At 50.9% G+C, this 27,031-nt stretch overlaps 2 protein-coding genes across 2 annotated transcripts in view; both read left to right on the top strand.

Annotated features, from left to right (window-relative positions):
* Nucleotides 1-12,988, top strand: part of LOC147097573 (uncharacterized) — a 29,643-nt gene extending 16,655 nt beyond the window's left edge. The window contains exons 7-9 of the mRNA XM_085971411.1: nucleotides 11,508-11,582; nucleotides 12,570-12,644; nucleotides 12,825-12,988. Coding sequence (XP_085827537.1) covers nucleotides 11,508-11,582; nucleotides 12,570-12,644; nucleotides 12,825-12,988 — 314 coding nt within the window. The remainder of the gene's footprint in view (nucleotides 1-11,507; nucleotides 11,583-12,569; nucleotides 12,645-12,824) is intronic.
* On the top strand, nucleotides 12,576-26,460 carry LOC147097572 (uncharacterized). Its single transcript, XM_085971519.1, has 5 exons — nucleotides 12,576-12,644; nucleotides 12,825-12,905; nucleotides 16,892-17,043; nucleotides 25,124-25,236; nucleotides 26,221-26,460. Exons 3-5 carry the CDS (start codon nucleotides 16,987-16,989, stop codon nucleotides 26,366-26,368), a joined length of 318 nt encoding a protein of 105 aa, XP_085827645.1. The 5' UTR covers nucleotides 12,576-12,644; nucleotides 12,825-12,905; nucleotides 16,892-16,986; the 3' UTR covers nucleotides 26,369-26,460.
* The last annotated feature ends 571 nt before the right edge of the window (nucleotides 26,461-27,031 follow it).

Raw genomic sequence — 27,031 nt, 5'->3', positions numbered from 1 at the left:
ACTCCATCCCTTCCCCATCACTAAGTCCATCCCTTCCCCATCACTCACTCCATCCCTTCCCCATCACTAACTCCATCCCTTCCCCATCACTATCTCCATCCCTTCCCCATCACTAAATCCATCCCTTCCCCATCACTAACTCCATCCCTTCCCCATCACAAACTCCATTTCTTCCCATCACTAACTCCATTCCTTCCCCATCACTAACTCCATCCCTTCCCCATCACTAACTCCATCCCTTCCCCACCACTAACTCCATCCCTTCCCCATTACTAACTCCATCCCTTCCCCATCACTAACTCCATCCCTTCCCCATCACTAAATCCATCCCTTCCCCATCACTAAATCCATCCCTTCCCCATCACTAACTCCATCCCTTCCCCATCACAAACTCCATTTCTTCCCATCACTAACTCCATTCCTTCCCCATCACTAACTCCATCCCTTCCCCATCACTAACTCCATCCTATTCCCATCACGAACTGCATCCCTTCCCCATCACAATCTCCATCCCTTCTCCATCACTAACTCCATCCCTTCCCCATCACTAACTCCACCCTTTCCCCATCTATAACTCCATCCCTTCCCCATCACTAAATCCATCCCTACCACATCACTAACTCCATCGAAGTTACCATCACTAACTCCATCACTTCCCCATCACTAACCCCTTCCCATACCCATCACCAACTCCATCCCTTCCCATCACTAAATCCATCCTTTCCTCATCACTAACTCCATCCTTCCCTCATCAGTAACTCCATCCCTTCCCCATCAGTAACACCATCCCTTCCCCATCATTAACTCCATCAATTCCCCATTATTAACTCCATCCCTTCCCAATCACTATCTCCATCCCTTCCCCATCACTAACTCCATCCCTTCCCCATCACTAACTCCTTCCCTTCCCCATCAGTAACTCCATCCCGTCCCCATCACTATCTCCATCCATTCCCCATCACTAATTCCATCCCTTCCCCATCAGTAACTCCTTCCCTTCCCCATCACTAAATCATTCCCTTCCCCATCACTAACTCCATCCCTTCCCCATCACTGACTCCATCCTTTCCCCATCACTAACTCCATTCCTGCCCCATCAGTAACTCCATCCCATCCCCATCACTAATTCCATCACTTCCCCATTACTAACTCCAAACCATCCCATCACTAAATCCATCCCTTCCCCATCACTAACTCCATTCCTTCCCCATCACTAAATCCATCCCTTCCCCATCACTAACTCCATCCCTTCCCCATCACGAACTCATCCCTTCCCCATCACTGACTCCATCCCTTCCCCATCACTAACTCCATCCCTTCCCCATCACTAACTCCATCCCTTCCCCATCACTAACTCATCCCTTCCCCATCACTGACTCCATCCCTTCCCCATCACTAAATCCATCCCTTCCCCATCACTAACTCCATCCCTTCCCCATCACTAACTCCATTCCTTCCCCATCACTAAATCCATCCCTTCCCCTTCACTAACTCCATCCCTACCCCATCACAAACTCCATTTCTTCCCATCACTGACTCCATTCCTTCCCCATCACTAACTCCATCCGTTCCCCATCACTAACTCCATCCCTTCCCCATCACTAAATCCATCCCTTCCCCATCACTAACTCCATCCCTTTCCCATCACAAACTCCATTTCTTCCCATCACTAACTCCATTCCTTCCCCATCACTAAATCCATCCCTTCCCCATCACAAACTCCATTTCTTCCCCATCACTAACTACATCCCTTCCCCATCGCTAACTGCATTCCTTCCCCATCACAATCTCCATCCCTTCCCCATCACTGACGCCATCCCTTCCCCATCACTAACTCCATCCCTTCCCCATCACTAAATCCATTCCTTCCCCATCACTAACTCCATCCCTTCCCCAACACTGACTCCATCACTTCCCCATCACTAACTCCATCCCTTCCCCATCACTAACTCCATCCCTTCCCCATCACTAAATCCATCCCTTCCCCATCACTAACTCCATCCCTTCCCCATCACAAACTCCATTTCTTCCCATCACTAACTTCATTCCTTCCCCATCACTAACTCCATCCCTTCCCCATCACGAACTCCATCCCATCCCCATCACTAACTGCATCCCTTCCCCATCACTAACTCCATCCCTTCCCCATCACTAACTGCATCCCTTCCCCATCACGAACTCCATCCCATCCCCATCACTAATTCCATCACTTCCCCATTACTAACTCCAAACCATCCCATCACTAAATCCATCCCTTCCCCATCACTAACTCCATTCCTTCCCCATCATTAAATCCATCCCTTCCCCATCACTAACTCGGTCCCTTCCCCATCACTAACTCCATCCCTTCCCCATTACTAACTCATCCCTTCCCCATCACTAACTCCATCCCTTCCCCATCACTAAATCCATCCCTTCCCCATCACTAACTCCATCACTTCCCCATCACTAACTCCATCCCTTCCCCATCACAAACTCCATTTCTTCCCATCACTAACTCCATTCCTTCCCCATCACGAACTCCACCCCTTCCCCATCACTAAATCCATCCCTTCCCCACCACTAACTCCATCCCTTCCCCATTACTAACTCCATCCCTTCCCCATCACTAACTCATCCCTTCCCCATCACTAACTCCATCCCTTCCCCATCACTAAATCCATCCCTTCCCCATCACTAACTCCATCCCTTCCCCATCACAAACTCCATTTCTTCCCATCACTAACTCCATCCCTTCCCCATCACTAACTCCATCCCATTCCCATCACTAACTGCATCCCTTCCCCATCACAATCTCCATCACTTCCCCATCACTAACTCCATCCCTTCCCCATCACTAACTCCACCCTTTCCCCATCTATAACTTCATCCCTTCCCCATCACTAAATCCATCCCTACCACATCACTAATTCCATCGAAGTTACCATCACTAACTCCATCACTTCCCCATCACTAACCCCTTCCCATACCCATCACCAACTCCATCCCTTCCCATCACTTAATCCATCCCTGTCCCATCACTCACTCCATCCCTTCCCCATCACTAAATCCATCCTTTCCTCATCACTAACTCCATCCTTCCCTCGTCAGTAACTCCATCCCTTCCCCATCAGTAACACCATCCCTTCCCCATCATTAACTCCATCAATTCTCCATTATTAACTCCATCCCTTCCCAATCACTATCTCCATCCCTTCCCAATCACTAACTCCATCCCTTCCCCATCACTAACTCCTTCCCTTCCCCATCAGTAACTCCATCCCGTCCCCATCACTATCTCCTTCCCTTCCCCATCACTAATTCCATCCCTTCCCCATCAGTAACTCCTTCCCTTCCCCATCACTAAATCCTTCCCTTCCCCATCACTAACTCCATCCCTTCCCCATTACTGACTCCATCCTTTCCCCATCACGAACTCCATTCCTGCCCCATCAGTAACTCCATCCCATCCCCATCACTAATTCCATCACTTCCCCATTACTAACTCCAAACCATCCCATCACTAACTCCATCCCTTCCCCATCACTAACTCCATTCCTTCCCCATCACTAAATCCATCCCTTCCCCATCACTAACTCGGTCCCTTCCCCATCACTAACTCCATCCCTTCCCCATCACTAACTCCATCCCTTCCCCATCACTAACTCCATCCCTTCCCCATCACTAACTCCATCTCATCCTCATCATTAACTCCATCTCTTCCTCATCACTAACTCCATCCCTGCCCCATCACTAACTCCATCCCTTCGCCATTACTAAATCCATTCCTTCCCCATCACTAACATCATCCCTTTTCCAACATGAGTTCCATCCCTTCCCCACCACTACATCCATCCCTTCCGCATCACCATCTCCATTTCTTCCCCATCACTAACTCCATCCCAGTCCCATCACTAAACCCACCCCTTCCCCAACACTAACACCATCACATCCCCATCACCAACACCATCCCTTCCCCATGACTGACTCCATGCCTTCCCCATCACTAAATCCATCCTTTCCCCAACAATAACACCATCACATCCCCATCACCAACACCATCCCTTCCCCATGACTGATTCCATGCCTTCCCCATCACGAACTCCATCCCTTCCTGATCACTAACTCCATCCCTTCCCCTTCACTTTCTCCATCCCTTCCCCACCAATAAATCCAACACTTCCCCATCACTAACAGAATCACTTCCCCATCACTAACTCCTTCCCTTACGCATCACTAACTCCGTCACTTCCCCATCACTAACTCCATCCCTTCCACATCACTAACTCCATCCATTCCCCATCACTGACTCCATGCCTTCCCCATTATTAACGCCATCCCTTCCCCATCATTAACTCCATCCTTTCCCCATCACTAACTCCATCCCTTCCCCATCACTGATTCCATCCCTTCCCCATCACTAACTCCATCCCTGTCCCCCCAGTCACTCTATCCCTTCTCCATCTCTAACTCCATCCCTTCCCCATCACTGACCACATCCCTTCCCCATCACTAAATCCATCCCTTCCCCAACACTGAGTCTATCACTTCACCATCACTAACTCCAAACCATCCCATCACTAACTCCTGCTCTTCCCCAAAACTAACTCTTTCACTTCCCCATCACTAACTCCATCCCTTCCCCATCATTAACTCCATCCCTTCCCCATCACTAACTCCTTTGCTTCCCCATCACTAACTCCATCCCATCCCCATCACTAACTCCATCGCTTTCCCATCACTAACTCCATCCCTTTCCCATCACCAAATCCATCCCTTCCCATCACGTACTCCATCCCTGTCCCATCACTCACTCCATCCCTTCCCCATCACCAACTCCATCCCTTCCCCATCATTAACTCCATCCCTTCCCCATCATTAACTCCATCCTTCCCTGGTCATAATTCCATCCCTTCCCCATCATTAACTCCATCCCTTCCCCATCACTATCTCCATCACTTCTCCATCAGTAACTCCATCCCTTCCCCATCACTAAATCCATCCCTTCCCGTGCACTAAATCGATCCCTTCCCCATCATTTTCTCCATCCCTTCCCCATTACTTACTCCATCCCTTCCCCATCACTGATTCCATCCCTTCCCCATCACTAAATCCATTCCTTCCCCATCACTGACTCCATCGTGTCCCCATCACTAACTCCATTCCTGCCCCATCACTAACTCCAACCCTTCCCCATCACTGACTCCATCCCTTCCCCATCACTAACTCCATTCCTGCCCCATCAGTAAGTCCATCCCTTCCCCATCACTAAATCCATTCCTCCCCCATCACTGACTCCATCCCTTCCCCATCACTAACTACAAAACAATCCCATCACTAACTCCATCCCTTCCCCATCACGAACTCCATCGTTTGCCCATCACGAACTCCATCCTTTCCCCATCACTATCTCCATCATTTCCCCATCAGTAACTCTATCCCTTCACCATCTTTTCCCCATCACTAATTCCATCCATTCCCCATCACAAATTCCATCCCTGCCCCATCACGAACTCCATTCCTTCCCCATCACTAACTCCATCCCTTCCCCATCACTAACTCCATCCCTTCCCCATCACTAACTGCATCCCTTCCCCATCACTAACTCCATCCCTTCCCCATCACTAACTCCATCCCTTCCCCATCACTAAATCGACCCTTTCCCCATCTATAACTCCATCCCTTCCCCATCACTAAATCCATCCCTACCGCATCAGTAACTCCATCGAAGTTACCATCACTAACTGCATCACTTCCCCATCACTAAGTCCATCCTTCCCTCATCAGTAACTCCATCCCGTCCCCATTAGTAACAACATCCCATCCCCATTATTAAATCCATCAATTCCCCATCATTAACTCCATCCCTTCCCAATCACTATCTCCATCCCTTCCCCATCACTAACTCCATCCCTTCCCCATCACTAACTCCTTCCCTTCCCCATCAGTAACTCCATCCCGTCCCCATCACTATCTCCATCCCTTCCCCATCACTAACTCCATCCCTTCCCCATCAGTAACTCCTTCCCTTCCCCATCACTAAATCCTTCCCTTCCTCCATCACTAACTCCATCCCTTCCCCATCACTTACTCCATCCTTTCCCCATCACTAACTCCATTCCTGCCCCATCAGTAAATCCATCCCGTCCCCATCACTATCTCCATCCCTTCCCCATCACTAACTCCATCCCTTCCCCATTAGTAACTCCTTCCCTTCCCCATCACTAAATCCTTCCCTTCCCCATCACTAACTCCATCCCTTCCCCATCACTGACTCCATCCTTTCCCCATCACTAACTCCATTCCTGCCCCATCAGTAACTCCATCCCATCCCCATCACTAAATCCATCCCTTCCCCATCACTAACTCGGTCCCTTCCCCATCACTAACTCCATCCCATCCCCATCACTAAATCCATCCCTTCCCCATCACTAACTCCATCCCTTCCCCATCACTAACTCCATCTCGTCCTCATCATTAACTGCATCTCTTCCTCATCACTAACTCCATCCCGGCCCCATCACTAACTCCATCGCTTCGCCGTCAACAACTCCATCCCTTCGCCATTACTAAATCCATTCCTTCCCCATCACTAACATCATCCCTTTTCCAACATGAGATCCATCCCTTCCCCACCACTACCTCCATCCCTTCCCCATCACCATCTCCATTTCTTCCCCATCACGAACTCCATCCCAGTCCCATCACTAAACCCATCCCTTCCCCACCACTAACACCATCACATCCCCATCACTAACACCATCCCTTCCCCATGACTGAATCCATGCCTTCCCCATCACTAAATCCATCCCTTCCCCACCACTAACTCCATCACATCCCCATCACCAACACCATCCCTTCCCCATGACTGAATCCATGCCTTCCCCATCACTAAATCCATCCCTTCCCCACCACTAACTCCATCCCTTCCCCATCACTAACTCCGTCTCTTCCCCATCACTAATTCCGCCCCTTCCCCATCACTAACTCCATCCCTTCCCCATCACTAACTCCAGCCCTTCCCCATCACTAACTCCATCCCTTCCCCATCACTAACTCCATCCCTTCCCCATCACTAACTCCATCCCTTCCCCATCACTAACTCCATCCCTTCCCCATCACTAACTCCATCCCTTCCCCATCACTAACTCCATCCCTTCCCTATCACTAACTCCATCCCTGTCCCCTCACTCACTCCATCCCTTTCCCATCTCTAACTCCATCACTTCCCCATCACTAACTCCATCCCTTCCCCATCTCTAACTCCATCACTTCCCCATCACTAACTCCATCCATTCCCCATCACTAAACCCACCCATTCCCCATCACTAAATCCATCCATTCCCCATCACGAAATCCATTCCTTCCCCATCACTAAATCCATCCCTTCCCCAACACTGAGTCTATCACTTCCCCATCACTAACTCCAAACCATCCCATCACTAACTCCTGCTCTTCCCCATAACTAACTCTTTCACTTCCCCATCACGAAATCCATCCCTTCCCCATCACTAACTCCATCCCTTACCCATCACTAACTCCTTCGCTTCCCCATCACTAACTCCATCCCATCCCCATCACTAACTCCATCCCTTTCCCATCACTAACTCCATCCCTTCCCATCCCATACTCCATCCCTGTCCCATCACGCACTCCATCCCTTCCCCATCACTAACTCCATCCCTTCCCCATCATTAACTCCATCCCTTCCCCATCATTAACTCCATCCCTTCCCCATCACTATCTCCATCACTTCTCCATCAGTAACTCCATCCCTTCCCCATCACTAACTCTATCCCTTCCCCATCACTAAATCCATCCCTTCCCGAGCACTAAATCCATTCCTTCCCCATCACTGACTCCATCCCGTCCCCATCACTAAATCCATTCCTGCCCCATCACTAACTCCATCCCTTCCCCATCACTGACTCCATCCCCTCCCCATCACTAACTCCATTCCTGCCCCATCAGTAACTCCATCCCTTCCTCATCACTAAATCCATTCCTTCCCCATCACTGACTCCATCCCTTCCCCATCACTAAATCCAAACCATCCCATCACTAACTCCATCCCTTCCCCATCACTATCTCCAATCCATCCCATCACTAACTCCATCCATTCTCCATCACTAACTCCATCCCTTCCCCATCACGAACTCCATCATTTGCCCATCACTAACTCCAAACCATCCCATCACTAACTCCATCCCTTCCCCATCACTAACTCCAAACCATCCCATCACTAAATCCATCGCTTCCCCATCACTAAATCCATTCCTTCCCCATCACTAACTCCATTCCTTCCCATCACTAATTCCATCCCTTCCCCATCACTAAATCCATCCCTTCCCCAGCACTAACTCCATCACTTCCCCATCACTAAAACCATCCCTTCCCCATCACTAAAACCATTCCTTCCCCATCACGAACTCCATCCCTTCCCCAGCACTAACTCCATCCCTTCCCCATCACTAAATCCATCCCTTCCCCATCACTAACTCCATCGCTTCCCCATCACTATATCCATCCCTTCCGCATCACTAACTCCATCCCTTCTCCATCATGAACTCCATCCCTTCCCCATCACTAACTCCATCCCTTCTCCAACATGAACTCCATCCCTTCCCCATCACTAACTCCATTCCTTCCCCATCACTAAATCCTTCCCATCCCCATCACTAACTCCGTCCCTTCTCCATCATGAACTCCATCCCTTCCCCATCACTAACTCCATCCCTTCCCCATCCCTAACTCCATCCTTTCCCCATCACTAACTCATCCCTTCCCCATCACTAACTCCATCCCTTCCCCATCACTAACTCCATCCCTTCCCCATCACTAACTCCATCCCTTCCCCATCACTAACTCCATCCCTTCCTCATCACTAACTCCATCCTTTCCCCATCACTAACTCCATCCCTTCCCCATCACTAACTCCATCCCTTCCCCATCACTAAATCCATCCCTTCCCCATCACTATATCCATCCCTTCCGCATCACTAACTCCATCCCTTCTCCATCATGAACTCCATCCCTTCCCCATCACTAACTCCATCCCTTCTCCATCATGAACTCCATCCCTTCCCCATCACTAACTCCATTCCTTCCCCATCACTAAATCCTTCCCATCCCCATCACTAACTCCGTCCCTTCTCCATCATGAACTCCATCCCTTCCCCATCACTAACTCCATCCCTTCCCCATCACTAACTCCATCCCTTCCCCATCACTAACTCCATCCCTTCCCCATCACTAACTCCATCCCTTCCTCATCACTAACTCCATCCTTTCCCCATCACTAACTCCATCCCTTCCCCATCACTAACTCCATCCCTTCCCCATCACTAAATCCATCCCTTCCCCATAATAATCTCCATCCTTTCCCCATCACTAACTCCATCCCTTCCGCATCACTAACTCCATCCCTTCCCCATCACTAACTCCATCCCTTCCCCATCACTAAATCCATCCCTTCCCCATAATAAACTCCATCCCTTCCCCATCACTAACTCCATCCCTTCCCCATCACTAATTCCATCCCTTCCCCATCACTAACTCCATCCCCTCCCCATCACTAACTCCATCCCTTCCCCATCACTAACTCCATCCCTTCCCCATCACTAACTCCATCCCTTCCGTATCACTAACTCCATCCCTTCCCTATCACTAACTCCATCCCTGTCCCCTCACTCACTCCATCACTTCCCCATCTCTAACTCCATCACTTCCCCATCACTAACTCCATCCCTTCCCCATCTCTAACTCCATCACTTCCCCATCACTAACTCCATCCATTCCCCATCACTAAACCCACCCATTCCCCATCACTAAATCCATCCATTCCCCATCACTAAATCCATTCCTTCCCCATCACTAAATCCATCCCTTCCCCAACTCTGAGTCTATCACTTCCCCATCACTAACTCCAAACCATCCCATCACTAACTCCTGCTCTTCCCCATAACTAACTCTTTCACTTCCCCATCACGAAATCCATCCCTTCCCCATCACTAACTCCATCCCTTACCCATCACTAACTCCTTCGCTTCCCCATCACTAACTCCATCCCATCCCCATCACTAACTCCATCCCTTTCCCATCACTAACTCCATCCCTTCCCATCACATACTCCATCCCTGTCCCATCACTCACTCCATCCCTTCCCCATCACTAACTCCATCCCTTCCCCATCATTAACTCCATCCCTTCCCCATCATTAACTCCATCCCTTCCCCATCACTATCTCCATCACTTCTCCATCAGTAACTCCATCCCTTCCCCATCACTAACTCCATCCCTTCCCCATCACTAAATCCATCCCTTCCCGAGCACTAAAGCCATTCCTTCCCCATCACTGACTCCATCCCGTCCCCATCACTAAATCCATTCCTGCCCCATCACTAACTCCATCCCTTCCCCATCACTGACTCCATCCCTTCCCCATCACTAACTCCATTCCTGCCCCATCAGTAACTCCATCCCTTCCTCATCACTAAATCCATTCCTTCCCCATCACTGACTCCATCCCTTCCCCATCACTAAATCCAAACCATCCCATCACTAACTCCATCCCTTCCCCATCACTATCTCCAAACCATCCCATCACTAACTCCATCCCTTCCCCATCACGAACTCCATCATTTGCCCATCACTAACTCCAAACCATCCCATCACTAACTCCATCCCTTCCCCATCACTAACTCCAAACCATCCCATCACTAAATCCATCACTTCCCCATCACTAACTCCATTCCTTCCCCATCACTAACTCCATTCCTTCCCATCACTAATTCCATCCCTTCCCCATCACTAAATCCATCCCTTCCCCAGCACTAACTCCATCACTTCCCCATCACTAAAACCATCCCTTCCCCATCACTAAAACCATTCCTTCCCCATCACGAACTCCATCCCTTCCCCAGCACTAACTCCATCCCTTCCCCATCACTAAATCCATTCCTTCCCCATCACTAACTCCATCCCTTCCCCATCACTATATCCATCCCTTCCGCATCACTAACTCCATCCCTTCTCCATCATGAACTCCATCCCTTCCCCATCACTAACTCCATCCCTTCCCCATCACTAGCTCCATCCCTTCCCCATCACTAACTCCATCCCTTCCCCAGCACGAATCACCATTCCTTCCCCATCACTAACTCCATCCCTTCCCCATCACTAACTCCATCCCTTCCCCATCACTGACTCCATCCCTTCCCCATCACTAACTCCATCCCTTCCCCATCACTAACTCCATCCCTTCCCCATCACTAACTCCATCCCTTCCCCATCACTAACTCCATCCCTTCCCCATCACTAACTCCATCCCTTCCCCATCACTAACTCCATCCTTTCCCCATCACTAACTCATCCCTTCCCCATCACTAACTCCATCCATTCCCCATCACTAACTCCATCCCTTCCCCATCAATAACTCTATCCCTTCCCCATCACTAACTCCATCCCTTCCCCAGCACGAATCACCATCCCCATTCCCCAGCAATGTTTCTAATCTGTGTCTGTTGCAGTTTCAGAAGTTGTTGCTGAATTAGAACGACGGGACCGCGAGTTACAGAAGAATCTCTCTGAGTTGGAGATATCGAGTAAGTGATTTTAAATGCAGTTTAGGTTAAAGTGGGCTGTGTTGTGCTTTTTGTTTAGGTGGTGCATGGGCAGCTAAGCTTCCAAAACGTGGTCCAAGATGTGCACACATATCCAATAGGAAGTGCACAGGCCACCATCTTGGTAAAGGGGTTTGCACGCGCCTAACAACTTCCGGCAGCATGCAAAGCAGGCAGGTCATGACAGGAATCAGTGTGCAACGCTGTTTTGAAGCCGTTTTACAACTCCACACTCCAGCCAACGCCCTTAACCTCGCTCAGCTGAGCATGATGTTAAATGGCATGAAGAATTCCCCACCAGCGCTATTTAAAGGGATCATGCAGTACTTACAGTTTAGTTGCTGGATTATTTCTTCTGACTGCTGGTTGACTTCTTTTTGGAAGATTTCTAGAGTTGTTGAAACTTTCATTAATCTACAGGGAGTGGTCTGGCTACTCTTGCAGTCCTCTCTGTGCTTCTTATAATATATTGCACAAAGTAGCTGTCTCCAAGCATGGGTGGCCTGGTCGTGCTTCCTCTCGATATAGGACATGACAGGGAGAATGAAGAGAGGCTACACAGAGCAGGATGAGCTGCTCGAAGAGGGAGGAGGAGGAGGGGGAGCAGGGCTCTCAGCAGGTGGCCATATCCACCCAGGGTCTTCAGGGAAGAATTCTCTTATCTCAGCTTCAGTGAGCACCCGTGTATGAGTCGTCTTTGCTTCACCACGGAGATAGTAACTGAAAATGGTCAACCGCTGTTGCCACAACTGCAGGGTCAAAGCAGGGCAAGGCCCGCCTTGCCTGGGGCTGTCAATGTGACCGTGGCTCTAAATTCGATGCCACCGGGTTAATTCAGGCTTCAGCAGAAGTTATAACAACATTGTACACTCAGTGAGTTATTATTTATTCTGTTCCCATGGAGACAGTGCCCTGATTCTGTAGAATCTTTAACTTGTCCGTATAATTCATCACATTTCCTATTTTTAGGCACTGAGTGTTCAACAAACCTGGCAGCGATTGAGAATACATTCAAACAAGACATCACTCGCCTCCAGAGAAATGGTCAGTCTGAGATTTATCACAATTCAAATGTTTCCATATTCTTTGAATATACTTTTCTGATCTCCCTTGACCCACTCACCCCTCCCAAATCCCCCACCACACATTCCCCACTGTGTCCGTCTGATCCCTCGGTCACTACATTACCAGAATGACTCATTGACTCCCATTGCTCTTGATCAGATGCTGAAATATCGAGGAATGTGTCGTTGCTGCAGGAAGACGGTGACAATCTCCGCAAGAAGTTGTGCCTGAACCCATCAGGTAAGAGCCAGCGTGAGACTCCAGAGAGTCGGATCAATGAAATAATCCGGGTCATTGCTGGAAAGCTGCCATTTCATTATTGAGAAACCTGTGTGAAGGGCCAAGGCCCTGAGCTCCCAACACCATCACCTTTGTCAAGAGCTGCTGAGAAGACGAGGCCAATCGAGTGATGACCCCCAAGTTTGGGTTTGAAGAGAATGAAACAATGAGGCTGGAGTTAGAGTGCATTATCAGGCACTCGGGACATCCCAAAGTGTCTCTCAGCCAATGAATCACTTTGTAATGGGGCTTATTATGTTCCGCGGTTGAACATAGCAGCTGGTTTGTGCACAGCAAGCTCCAACTAACTACAAATGAGGGAGAAGTTAATCTGCTCTTGCTGCTGTTGGTTGGAGTCAGTGGCCCTGATTTTAACCCTGCCTGCCCAGCGGGAACCGGGCAAGTGAGTGGTTAACATCGCGAAAACCGACTAACCGCGTCGCTCCCACTCTGGGCGCGATGACCACCATTTATAGCGCTGAACTGGAATGTGTGAGGAAGACACCCACCGGAAACAGGGGCAGGTGATCATATCTGAAAATTGGGGTCCACGGACATCATTACTGCTTTAAATGTGCGAAACGGGAGTCCCGCCCAGCAGTTAAACTGCTCAGTAAAACCTCGCAGGATTGGTCTCAGAAACTGACTGACTAGATCTGCTACAAGAATTTAAAGGTTATAGAGAGAGAAATTAAAAAAGCTTCGCATTTCTATAGTGCCTTTCAGGATGTCCCAAAGTGCTTCACAGTCAATGAAGTACTTTTGAAGAGTAGCCACTGTTGTAATGTAGAAAACGCAGCAACAAATTGCACACAGCAAGCTTCCACAAACAGCAATGTGATAATGAGCAGATAATCTATTTTTAAGTGATGTTGGTTGTGGGATAAATATTGACCAGGACACATTGGAGCTCAAGCAACGCTTCCGCTGCCTTGACCACTCAGGAGGAGCCCTCCAGTACTCGGCTGATCAGTTGTCACTTCATCATCGTCTGCTGCATGCTGCACAACTTGACCATCATGAGAGCGCAGCCATAGCTACCAAGCATAGCTCCACCACCTCAGGAGGAGGAGCAGGACAAGGAGGACGAACAGGAGGACGAGCAGGAGGACGAGGACGAGGAGGAGGAGGAGGAGGAGGAGGATGAGCAGGAGGAGGAGGAGGAGGAGGAGGATGAGGAGGAGGATGAGCAGGAGGAGGAGGAGGAGGATGAGCAGGAGCAGGAGGAGGAGCAGGAGGAGGAGCAGGAGGATGAGGAGGAGGAAGTGGAGGAGGAGGAGGAGGAGGAGGAGGATGAGGAGGACGAACAGCAGCGACGGAGGAGGCAGCCACTCATTCAGCATTTTACAAGCTCGGTCCCTGACCGCCTCATCAGACTTTGTTTCCAGTGGCTTCGAGGCCTCTTTCCGGTTGCTGAGCATGTCTCCATCATTCCCTCACTTTGTGATTCTGTACCACACCCCAGAACTGAAATGAGACACAGCACCAAATCTGCAACATTCCAGTAATAAATTTATCAAAAACCATTACCCAAATATATACAACAACAATATTGACTAATCACCCTTGTGCAAACCCTTGCCCCCCCTCTTTACAGCCCCCTTTCCTAATCTAGTCCTCCTACGTTGTGTCTCCCCAGTGGTTGCAGCAGGGCTGGTGGAAGGCTGCTGAGTGTCGGTGCCAGAGACTACAGATGGTCTTGCAGGACGCCCTCAACCAGCTCTGGGCCTGGAAAGCCTGGCTGTAGACTGCACCATCTCAGGCTGGGCGGCAGCAGTCTGGGCTGGTTAGATAACAGGCAGCGACAAGGGCAATGGCGGAGTGGCAGTGATGGGATCAGGAATGCTGTCATCCTGAGTGATACAATAGGTTCCTGCTCTACTAACCCACTTCCAGTCCCCCGGGGCAGCACCACAGCATCCCTACCAATCTGCTGGAGCACAGATTGCTGGCCTGCTGCGACACCGTGAGATCCCTGGTGGACTGTGGTGAACCCAGTGACGATGGCAGCAGTCAGAGCTTGCGTGGCATCAAGCCGAGACTGTATGAGAGCAGTCTGAGACTCGATGGCAGCAACCAGTGACTGCATTACAGCACTAAGACGTTGCATCGCTTCTGCCTGTGCTGCAATGGAAGCTGCCACATCACCCATGACACGCGGCATGAGGTCTGGGTCCCCACGGTCTCTCTGGAAGTCCACTATCCTCTGCACAGTGGGAATGATGGTCTCCATGGTGTGCGCAGAGCCCTGCAATGTTGGAGGTGGACTCCTCCATGCTCCTTACCATTGCTGAGAGGCTCTTGGGCACCCTTGCCATTGCACCTCTCATCTCCGTCTGTATGCCCATCACCCTTCTTGTGAACGCCTCCCCATCAAGCTCCTCATCTGAGTCCTGTGCAGTAGAACTTGTGTGCGAACTCACCCTCTGGGGAGCTGACTCCGGAGCTACCCTTTCCCCCTGGCCTTGCTGCAGCCCACTCGTCCCTGGTGCATCACCCAGTGCAGACCCCTCTACTAAACTTGCCTCTAAAGATCGCGTAGTGCCAGTATCTGAGGTGGTGCCTGCGGGTGAGAGATGCAGTGACGCGCTGCTTTGCTCCTCCTCCTCTTCTCCTTCCTCACTCTCAGTGGGGTCTCAGGGACAGGCTGATCATCTGGTTGCTGATTCACTGAAAGCATAAAGGCACAACACTCGCATTAAGGTGAAGGCAGTGGGGGCAGGAAGGGAGCAAGGAACGCAGACATTCTCAGGAGGTGGAAGTGAGAAAGGTTTGTGGTGTGAGGGGGAAGTGGGATGAGATGAGAGGGGCTGAAGATACCGTTTTTGGCCCCATCAGGATCGACATCGCCGACGGCCACACCGCCAACCACCTGCTGCCCAATGAGTCGCAGCACTCGCTCCTCCAGGTCTGAGAGCTGCTGGAGCTGCGCATCACCCCTGCCTGTTCTCTGCTGCTCCCTCCTATTGTGGGCCACCTTGGCCTGCAAGAGAAACAAATGTGTTTGAGTCAGAGTCCAGCTATGTGTTTGGGCGATATGCCTGCTGTCATTGAATAGCTGTGATTGTGGGCAAGGCGTGAGATGTGGATGTGAGTTTGAGTCGGTGAAGATGTTTGGTGGGTGAGTGGTGGGGGTGTGGTTGTTTGTGCAGTGTGCACAGACTGAGGTTCAGATGCTGGTATGTAGGAGCTGTTGAAGCATGTACTCACCCTGACCACCCGAGTGAGGTTGTTGATTTCTTGTGGCACTGTGTCAGGCTGCGTTCCACCACACTACTGGCCGAGACCTCCTGGGCCACTTCCCTCCACATTGCCCTGAACACCTGAAGCGATGGCCTCCTTCCAGTGGCCGGGAACAGCATCATCCTCCTTCGCTCCACTCCAGCCTCCAATGCCACATCTGTGAACCGACGAGCTTTCTCCCTGGGAGTGGGAACAGCCGTATCCATCGATGGATTCACTCGCTCGCAGGTCACCTCGAAGCCAGCAACAAGCATCTACACAGTGATGCAACCTCCCCTTGAAGAGCTGGAAGGAACCAGTGTGAAGGATCATTGCTGAATTCATTGCACCTGAAATTCAGCAGCGTTCTGCTGGTAGCGCCCCTGTCGCGCCCCACTGAGGTCATTAGCGCTTGATTTAGCGCCTCACTTCCTTCCTGGGGTGCTAACACCCAATCTAGTAGAAGTTCAGAATCCTTAGTGCCTGGCGCTAAATTTTCAAAATTTCATAAGCTAGCGCCCCGAATGGGGCAATGCCCAATTCACCCCCTCAGTGGCTGGTTAGAGGGGATAGTTTTGTATTGAGAAACCTGAGTGAGTTTAGGACACCAGCTACACCACCGAGCTTGCACAGCGCACTGCTTTCTCCCGTGTAATAAAGGGAAATGAAATGAACAAGCCGTGGAAATAATGTTCCACAGAGTAACTATTTGTAGTGTTTTACAGATTCCCAATGTACACCTTGTGCCACTGGCTGGAAGTACTTCAGAGGCAAATGTTACTACTTTTCATCATCTGTGAGGGACTGGCATGCAGCAAACATGCATTGCTTCTCCACCCGGTCCCACCTCATAGTCATTGACACTAAAGAGGAGCAGGTAAGGATTTGCAGTCGCACGCTGGGGCACCACCAACGGCCTTCCCCCGTCTAACTTCTACCCCCAACCCTGTTGGTCGTCAGTGACCCAGCCCGTAGGAGGCTATCTCTGATCACTTCCTTGTATCGCTCTCCACTCACATCCCCTTTCCCCCTTCCAACCCCATTTACTTCTGTGTCCGCCCCTGGAAAAAACTCTGCCCCAAGTAATTTACAACGGCACTATTAAACTCCCAACTGTCCAGCCATTGCCCCTCCATTCACCACATTTCTAATCCCACCCTCACCTTTGGTTTTAATGGGCACAAGGGCACCATTGTTCTCTCTCACCCTGGACATGTATCCCAGGCTACTATGTGAGGCAAAGGAGGAGATTGCAGGGGCTCTGACACAAATTTTCAAAACCTCTCTGGCCACAGGGGATGTGCCAGAGGACTGGAGGACAGCTAACGTAGTACCATTATTCAAGAAGGGTAGTAGGGATAAACCAGGGAATTACAGGCCAGTGAGCCTAACATCAGTGGTAGGGAAATTATTGGAAAAAATTCTGAGGGACAGAATTGGTCTCCACTTGGAGAGGCAGGGATTAATTAGGGATAGCCAGCATGGCTTTGTCAAGGGAAGATCATGTCTGACCAATTTGATTGAATTTTTCGAGAGCGTGACTAGGTGTGTGGATGAAGGTAGTGCGGTGGATGTGGTTTACATGGATTTCAGTAAGGGTTTTGATAAAGTCCCACATAGGAGACTGGTCAGGAAGGTAAGAGCCCATGGGATTCAGGGTGCCTTGGCACATTGGATCCAAAACTGGCAGAAGGCAGAGGGTGATGGTGGAAGGTTATTTTTGTGACTGGAAGCCTGTGTCCAGTGGGGTACCGCAGGGATCGGTGCTGGGTCCCTTGCTGTTTGTGGTCTACATTAAAGATTTGGATGTGAATGAAAAAGGTATGATCAGTAAGTTCGCAGATGACACGAAAATTGGTGGGGTGGTAAATAGCGAGGCGGGAAGCCTCAGGCTACAGGACGATATAGATGGGTTGGTCAGATGGGCGGAACAGTGGCAAATGGAATTTAACCCTGAAAAGTGTGAGGTGATGCATTTTGGACGGACTAACAAGGCAAGGGAATACACAATGAATGGTAAGACCCTAGGAAAGACAGAGGATCAGAGGGACCTTGGTGTGCATGTACATAGATCCCTGAAGGCAGCAGAACAGGTGGATAAGGTGGTTAAAAAGACATATGGGATACTTGCCTTCATTAGCCGAGGCATAGAATATCAGAGCAGGGAGGTCATGATGGAGCTGTACAAAACGCTGGTAAGGCCACAGCTGGAGTATTGTGTGCAGTTCTGGTCGCCACACTATAGGAAGGATGTGATTGCTTTGGAGCGGGTGCAGAGGAGATTTACCAGGATGTTACCTGGGCTGGAGCGCTTCAGCTATGAAGAAAGACTGGACAGGCTGGGGTTGTTTTCCTTGGAGCAGAGAAGGCTGAGGGGGGACCTGATTGAGGTGTACAAAATTATGAGGGGCATAGATAGGGTGGATAGAAAGGAACTTTTCCCCTTAGTAGAGGGATCAATAACAAGGGGGCATAGATTCAAGGTAAGGGGCAGGAGGTTTAGAGGGGATTTGAGGAAAAACTTTTTCACCCAGAGGGTGGTTGGAATCTGGAACTCACTGCCTGAAAGGGTGGTAGAGGCAGGAACCCTCACAACATTCAAGAAGCATTTGGATGAGCACTTGAAATGCCATAGCATACAAGGCTACGGACCAAATGCTGGAAAATGGGATTAGATTAGATAGGGCTTGATGGCCGGCGCGGACGCGATGGGCCGAAGGGCCTCTTTCTGTGCTGTATAACTCTATGGCCTAGAAATTCGGTTGGTTGCGCCAGCGATTAGCGCCTAAAGAGCCCGAGAATTGGGGCATTACCCAATTTCCGGACGGGCGCAGTAAATCTAGCACCACCTGCCATATCGCGTAGCCTTTTAGTGCCAGCGCGCGCCCGCGAGTGCAGGCAGATCATGACGTCATTTCAGTGTGCAACGCCTTTTTGGCGCCCTGGACCGGATATTCGGTTGCGCCCGCAACCTTTCCGCCTGGCGCTATTAGTGACAGTTGGATGGAACGTTTCCAGGTCCTTCTCGCACTCGGGGGGCGCTATTTAAAGGGGACAGCACTAGTATAAAAGCTGCAGCCATTTGGCCTGGCCATTCTGATCATTGCTGGAGAGAGTTGCTGACCTTCAGTGGGACAGTAATCTTCTCATTGAGCCATCGGAGACTTGGGACCTTCAGCCCTGTCCGGAACAGTTGGAATGTTACAGATTACTGCGTCTTGCTCGTCTGGCATAACAATGGGAGCTGCTTTGGAGGGGAACATCCTCATGGCTGAACATTTGGCATGGGCACAGAAACGGCGGGAGAGAGGGCTGGGATTGGCCAGAAGGAGGAGGGGCAATGGACGTCGCCCAATCCGACGATACGCTGAGAGGGTTTTCAGGCAGCAGGTGTCATACCTTACCATGTCGGAGGAGCAGTGTCTGCGAAGGCTCAGATTCGGTAAGGATGTTGTGACTGAGCTGTGCCACCTGCTTGCTGAAGATCTGCAGCCATGTATACGGTGCAGGGCCTCTCTGTCGGTGGCCGTCAAAGTCACTGTTGCCCTCAACTTTTTCGCCAGCGGATCCTTTCAGGCAGCCACTGGGGACATAGCTAATATATCACAATTTGCGGTGCATTGCTGCATCCGGCAAGTGACAGCTGCCCTCTATAGAAGGAGGCGTGAATTAATCACCTTCCCTGTGACCCTGGAGAAGCAGGGGGAGCGCGCGCAGGGCTTCGCTGCTATTGCGGACTTCCCCATGGTGCAGGGGGCCATTGATTGCACACACGTGGCTTTGCGGGCACCAGTACAGAATCCCGAGGAGTTCCGCAACCGCAAGGGCTTCCACTCCCTCAACGTCCAACTGGTCTGTGACCACCGGCAGATGATCATGGCAGCCAATGCACAATTCCCTGGCAGCAGCCACGACGCGTTCATCCTGCGGCAGACCTCAGTGGCTGACCTTTTTGAGGCCCCGGCTCACCCACGAGGCTGGCTTCTTGGCAACAAGGGCTATCCTCTCTGCCCATGGCTCATGACCCCACTCCGTTTGCCCAGCACCCTGGCAGAAGAGCATTACAACAGCAGCCATCAGGTGACCAGGAACATTGTGGAGCACACAATTGGTGTGCTCAAGCAGCGTTTCCGTTGTCTAGACCATTCGGGGGGAGCCCTACAGTACTCGCCGGAGCAAGTGGCGCACATCGTCGTTGTCTGCTGCATGCTCCACAACCTGGCCATTCGACGTACCCAGCCCACCCTCAAGGTCCAGCAGAGCAGGCGGACGAGGAGGAGGAGGAGGAAGAGGAGGAGGAGCATGCAGACGAGGAGGAGGAGGAGGAAGATGGGAGGGCTCCTGAAACTGGAAGGGCCGTCCGTCAGAGGCTCATATGGACTCGGTTCTAGGCCCCTCTGACGGAATGCTGGGTGTCATTGGATCCGCGCCCTTCGGTTCGCACAAAGCCTATGAAGACCACCATGATTGTAAAGAGTCAGGAGCTCCCTTGTAAATAAAAAAAAATCTTTATTTTCCAAAAAGTGCTTCCTTCCAGCATAACAACGTCATGTCAACAGAAACCAGAACTAACTAACTAACAGATAACTCTCTGGCAAAGCCGCGAGACTAACCAAAACATGACAAACAATCACAGCAGGTGTGGAGGTCCTTGAATTCGAAAAAAGAGATGTCTCAGCACCTCCCTCTACTGTTGACCCCTTGATGGAGACCGACTTCTCTTTTGAGGTCGGCCCCTTCCCTCCCTGCAGCTCCTCCGCAATTGCACCCCAGTGGCTGCGTCAAGGCTGGGGGACGCCTGCTGAGTGTCTGGAAGCACAGAAGCCCCTGAGGGACGGCCTGGACGACCTCTGGGCTTGGAGGGCGCGGAAGCTGGCTGCTTCAGCTGGGCATGGCTGGAAGCAGTGTACCCTGCAGGTGGTGGCAGCTGCACTGCAGACGTTCCAGCGGTGGCATGAGCAATGCTCACATGCCGAGAGAGGACACCTGCAGCATCGTTGGACGACACACTGGCTCTCTGACGGGGCCGCTTCGGATCATCCGCCACAATCGACTGCTCCACAGATTCATGGCCTCCTGTGGTGCTGGAAGGGCCCGGGGTGATCCTGCCTGATGCAGATAGGGTGGCAGCAGTGAGAGTTCGCGTTGCCTCAATTTGGGTGTGGACGAGGCCCGCAAGTGACTGCGTGGCAGCAGTGAGGACCTGTGCGGCAGGTGCCATTGCTTCGGAGAAGCCCTGGCCAGTTCTTTCCATTGCTTCGGACAGTGCCAGTCTCCAGATGTGTAGGCTCCCCTGAGGCTGGAACGGATGGTCCGGCTTCCTCCTGATCATCGCCTCCGGAGTCACTGGCACTGGCAGCTTGAGGGCCCGGCTCCCGAGCTGGTGATGCAGCATCTGAAAGCAGGGAGGTGGAAGAGTGGCTTTAGCAAAAGGACAGCTTGGCAGCAAGGGATGCAAGATTGCGGCAAGGTTATGACATGGTTACACAGTGAGAAAGCATGCTGGCGGGGGGAACAAGTGGAAGGAGACAGCTGTAAAAGGTGAGGACCTTACCATCGCTGTCGACAATGGGGTCGGCAGCTGCAGTGGTTACAGGACCACTCAGACGTCCTCCAAGGATCTGGTGGACTCTCTCCTCGAGATCCGTGAGAGTGACCACTTGAGGAGGACCTCCACCGGTGCGAAGCTGGTCTTTGAGAATCCTCGCCAGCTTGGACTGCAGGGGAAAGGAGGGGAAGTGATGTTACATGATGTCCTGAGTGATCATCTCATGCCCCCCATGGTGGAAGAGCCCTTACATGATGCCTTGAGTCAAATATGCATGTGTGTGCCCAGAAAGGGCCATGGGTGCTTGCTGGCAGATGGCCAATGGGACACAGCCCACCCTGTAGCCATAAAGTCAGGTGCAAATGAAGGGATGCAGAAGTTTGCAGAAACAACACTCACCCTCACGACCCGAGTGAGGTCGTTGAATTTCTTTCTGCATTGGACAGGGCTCCTGGTTACCATGCTGCTGGAGTTGACCCTCTGGCATACATCCCTCCAAGCTCGTCGGTAGTCCTTATGATTCGGCCTCCTGCCATTGTCTGGGTAGAGAACATCTCGCCGGCGCTCCACTGCGGCCACCAATTGCTCCAGAGCCTCATTTGGTGAAGCGCTCTGCTCTCTGTCTCTCCTTCTCCATCTGGTCCACATTTTTAGCACCAGAGAAGGGCCTGTGCCGATTCTGAGGCCTGCAAGGCGCAGAGTGTGGATGCTGAAGCTGACTGACCCACCCCTTTAAGAGCTGGCCGGCGCCTGGAAGTCTTGTGGTCATCGGTAATTGAGAGCACCTGCGCTGCGCCCGTCTGCCGCGATATTGGGTTGCCCCGGAAGTTCAGCGCCTTAGGAGCCCCGTGTAATGCCTGAACTCGCGCCTCAATCACCTTTGGGGCGCTGCAACCCAATATCGCGCAAGGTGGCGATAAGTTGTGTCTGGCTATAAACTTTGCGCAGCGCCAATTCTAATGCCCCAAGTGGGGCTATAACCAATTTCTAGGCCATATATGACTCTATGGGGGAGAAATTCAGTTGTTAGCACCACCGATTAACGCCTAAAGAGGCCGAGAAGTGGGGCGTTAGCCAATTTCCGGGCGGGCGCAAGGCGCCTAGCACCTCGCCCTATATTGAGCATGCATTTAGTGCCAGCGCTAAATCTTAGCGCCCGCTCATGGGCGCAGGCTGATTATGACGTCATTTGAGTGTGCAACGCCTTTTGGGCGCCCCGGACCGGAAATTCAGTGGTGCCCCCCTCCGTAGCGCCTGGCGCTAAAAGTGACAGCTTACCTGGACCTTACCAAGTCACTCTTGGGCTGGAGGAGCGTTATTTAAAGGGGACTGGTGTGGTTTAAAAGCGGCAGCCATTTTTGGAGCACAACTTCCTCGAGAGCTACAAAGAGTTGCTGAGCTGCACACTGAGAGCCATTTGACCACTGAGCCAGCGCAGACAGACGATCTTCAGCCTTCTGACCATCACCTTGCTGTTGGTGAGCCTTGACAGCGGGGAACCTTCCTGTGGGCACTTATTATGGGTGCTGCATTGGAGGGGAACGTCCTGCTGCTGAATCATCTGGAAAGGGCACTGAGATGCTGGGAGAGGAGGGCGGGCATGGCCAGACGGAGGAGGGCCAACAGACGTCGCCACAGCAGACCTTACGCTGGCAGGGTTTTCCGACAGCAGTTTTCCTACATGAACATGCCGGAGGAGCAGTGTGTCAGAAGGCTGCGATTTAGAAAGGAGGTGGTGACTGAGCTGTGCCAGCTGCTTCAGCCAGATCTGCAGCCTCAGATAAGGTGCAGGACATCTCTGTCGGTGGCTGAGAAGATGCCTGCTGGCCTGAACTTCTACGCGAGCGGCTCTTCTCAGGCTGCGCGTCAGAGGCTGATCAGAAGTAGCTTCTAGGCCCCTCTCACGGAATGCTTGCTGCCATTCCAAGAACAGGAATGGAACCAGTCTGATACCCCCAAGCCTGTGAAGGGCAAGATGCATGTAAATAGCAAGTTTGCTGATGATACAAAGTTAGGTGGGAAAGTAAGTTGTGAGGAGGACGCAAAGAGGCTGCAATGAGATATAGACAGGTTAAGTGAGTGGGCATATGGTGGCAGATGGAGTATAATGTGCGGGAATTTGAAATTATCCACTTTGGTAGGAAGAGTAGAAAAACAGGCTATTTTCTAAAAGAGGAGCGATTAGTAAATGTTGGTATGCAGAGGGACCTGGGTGTCCTTGTACGTGAATCACAGAAATTTAACATGCAGGTAAAGCAAGCAATTAGGAAGGCAAATAATATGTTAGCTTTTATTGCAAGGGGGTTGGAGTATAAGAGTAAGGAAGTCTTGCTGCAATTATACAGGGCTTTGGTGAGACCACACCTGGGGTAATGTGTACAGTTTTTGTTTCCTTACCTAAGGAAGGATATACGTGCCTTGGAGGCGGTGCAGCAAAGGTTCACTAGACTGATTCCTGGGATGAAAGGGCTGTCCTATGAGGAGAGATTGAGTAAAATGGGCCGATGCTCTCTGGAGTTTAGAAGAATGTGAGGTGATCTCACTGAAATGTGTAAAATCCTTAGAGGATTCTGGATGTTGTCCCTGGCTTGAGAGTATAGAACTAAGGGTCACAGTCTCAGAATAAGGGGTCGGCTATTTAGAACTGAGATGAGGAGAAATATCTTCACTCAGAGGGTAGTGAATCTTTGGAATTCTCTGCCCCAGAGGGCTGTGGAGGCTCAGAAGTTGAGTATATTCAAGACTGAGATTGATTTTTGGATACTAAGAGAATCAAGGGATAGGGCAGCAAAGTACAGCTGAGCTGGAAGATCAGCCATGAACTTATTGAATGACGGAGCAGGCTCAAGGGGCTGTATGGCCTAATACTGCTCCTATTTCTTATATTGTTAATCGGCAGCACCGCCACGCTAGATGTCCACATGCACACATTCCAGCAGAGATCACTGTTTAATGATCGGGAACAGGAATTCTTGTCAATTTTGTTTCTTCCTGCCTAGCCGAACAACAACTTCCATTTATATAGCGCCTTTAACATAGTGAAATGTCACAAGATGCCTCGCAGCAGCATAATCAGACAAAATTACAAGATCACGCTGTAATTGCACTCAGCTGGCAGTGGTGGCGCTGCAGCATGACCAGTGGCAGGAGGGTGTAATTACAGCGTGAAAAGTTGACATAGCCATTTTCCATTATAAATGTGGACAGAGGAATTTAAAATGGAAAATATATAACAATAAGGAGAGAATATAAGATTCTAAAATAGGAACCAAATCGCGGTCCAAAACCCCTCCAGCACTACTTCACCCGAAGACTTTCTGTGTGCAACGCCACACAATTAGTTCATTTTAAAATATTGTGATGGTGATCACTTTTTACGTTAATATGTGTTGATTTTTTTTAATTGTAGAATTTTATGATCACCAACATACAGAATCAGCGCCACTGGATAGGGCTCAGTGACCTTACTGTGGAAGGGCAATGGCACTGGGTCGATGAGACTGAGAGTAAAACCACCGGAACGTAAGTTTGAAACGTTGCTGCTATATGGTCGCACTTTCTCCCAACTCACAGCAGAGAAGGGTTTTACATAAGCACGGACTGCAGCGGTTCAAGAAGGCGGCTCACCACCACAATTAGCAATTAGGGATGGGCAATAAATGCTGGCCTTGCCAGCGATGCCCGCTTCCCATGATAGAATTACAAAAAAGCATACCGAACGCCGTCCATTGCAAGGCTGGTGTGGCACGGAACCAGGAAAATCCCAGGTACCAATCCTTGCTCCGAGTCAGATTCGCTATTCCTATTCGAGGTGGAGGTATAGGCACGATTCACCACTGTGACCCTGGGCTAGGTGGGAGCAAAGAAAACCCGCCCGCATTCCTGCCCCTAATCACTTAGCGGTGATTCCTGCTGGAATGTGTGTGCACGCGTGGACACCTGGCTTGGCTGTACAGCCTGCCAACACTCGCTGTTTAGGTTCGCACATGGTCACTTGAGTGTGGCAATGGGCGGCAATGGTGCCCATGGAACTGTACCCGGGCATGAGTCAGTTCCTGCAGGAGAAGCATTGAGAGAGTCAGAGGGGAATAAAGGAACTAAGACCGGAGTGGGGCCACTGATCACCAAGAGGGGATTCGGCCCCTCGAGCCTGTTCCTCTTTGAAAGAGCAATTCCATTAGTCCCACCTTCCTGCCCTTTCTCCACAGCCCTGAACATTTTCCCCTTTAAGTATTTATCCACTGAGGATCTGGGAATATTTTCCTTATTTCACAGAAAATGGAGAGGCAGATAATTGTCAGACACATTCCTTCGGTTAAAGCACAATGCAACGCTGCTTGAACATAATTAAATCACATCTGTCATCTTTCAAAAGCTTAGATCCCGTACAAATGGGTTGTTTAACATTTGTTAATACTCGGTCAATTCTACCGAGCCCCACAAACCTGGGCTGAGCCACGTCTCCTTGTTCTCTGGTTGATTCTCCTGCCATTCTCTGCATTGCAGGTTCTGGGCACCCGGGGAGCCCAATAATAAAAATAAAGACGAACACTGCGCTCACACATTCAACAACGGACAGTGGAATGATGACAGATGCGCGAACACCTATAAATGGATCTGTGAACGACCATCGTTTTCATATTTCATGAATTAACCAGAAGTGACAATGTGCCGACACTGGCTCTGCTGAAGGTGCTGCAGGAAATGGTAGTAACAAACAAAGCTCAAAGTGGGAAAGATGGGGAGTGGAGAGGGGGAAGGGGGGATTTGTGGGGAGGGGATTTGTGGGGAGGGGGAGGGGGGGATTTGTGGGGAGGGGGAGGGGTTGGGTGGGGATTTGTGGGGTGGGGATTTGTGGGGAGGGGGTTTGTGGGGAGGGGGAGGGGGAAGCGTATCAAGGCGAGGGAGGTCAGTGCCGGGAATCTCTGTCGCCCTGGGTGCTACGGTTGGCCTCAGTACCTCTGGCTGGTGAGTGGAGGTAAATCGAGCAGCGTTCTTGCGATCCATCGCCACCCCCTGAACCCAGGGAAGTGGGTAAGGACCAGAACCAGGAGCAGGCTCGGCTGCGATGCCCCTCACAATCGAATAGCCAGAAGACACTCAATGTCTCAACACATGAAGAATGACACTAGAGGGTTCCTGACAATGGAGATGCCTCAGCCCGAGCGAAGGGGCGAGTGGGAAAAGAGATTAAAACTTGTTGAGGTGCAGCCGCACAATCCCCGATCCTCATCCCACTCCTCCTCTCCAACTCCCATCCCCTCCTCCTCCTCTCCCCCTCCCCCCTCATTCCATCCTCCTCCTCCTTCCCTCCTCC

Source organism: Somniosus microcephalus, chromosome 31, assembly GCF_052327205.1.
Source record: "Somniosus microcephalus isolate GS21.2 chromosome 31, FLI_Smic_1.0, whole genome shotgun sequence".
Classification (NCBI taxonomy): Eukaryota; Metazoa; Chordata; class Chondrichthyes; order Squaliformes; family Somniosidae; genus Somniosus; species Somniosus microcephalus.
The sequence above is the reverse complement of the archived record's forward strand: the minus strand, read 5'-3'. Positions and strand labels throughout refer to the sequence as shown.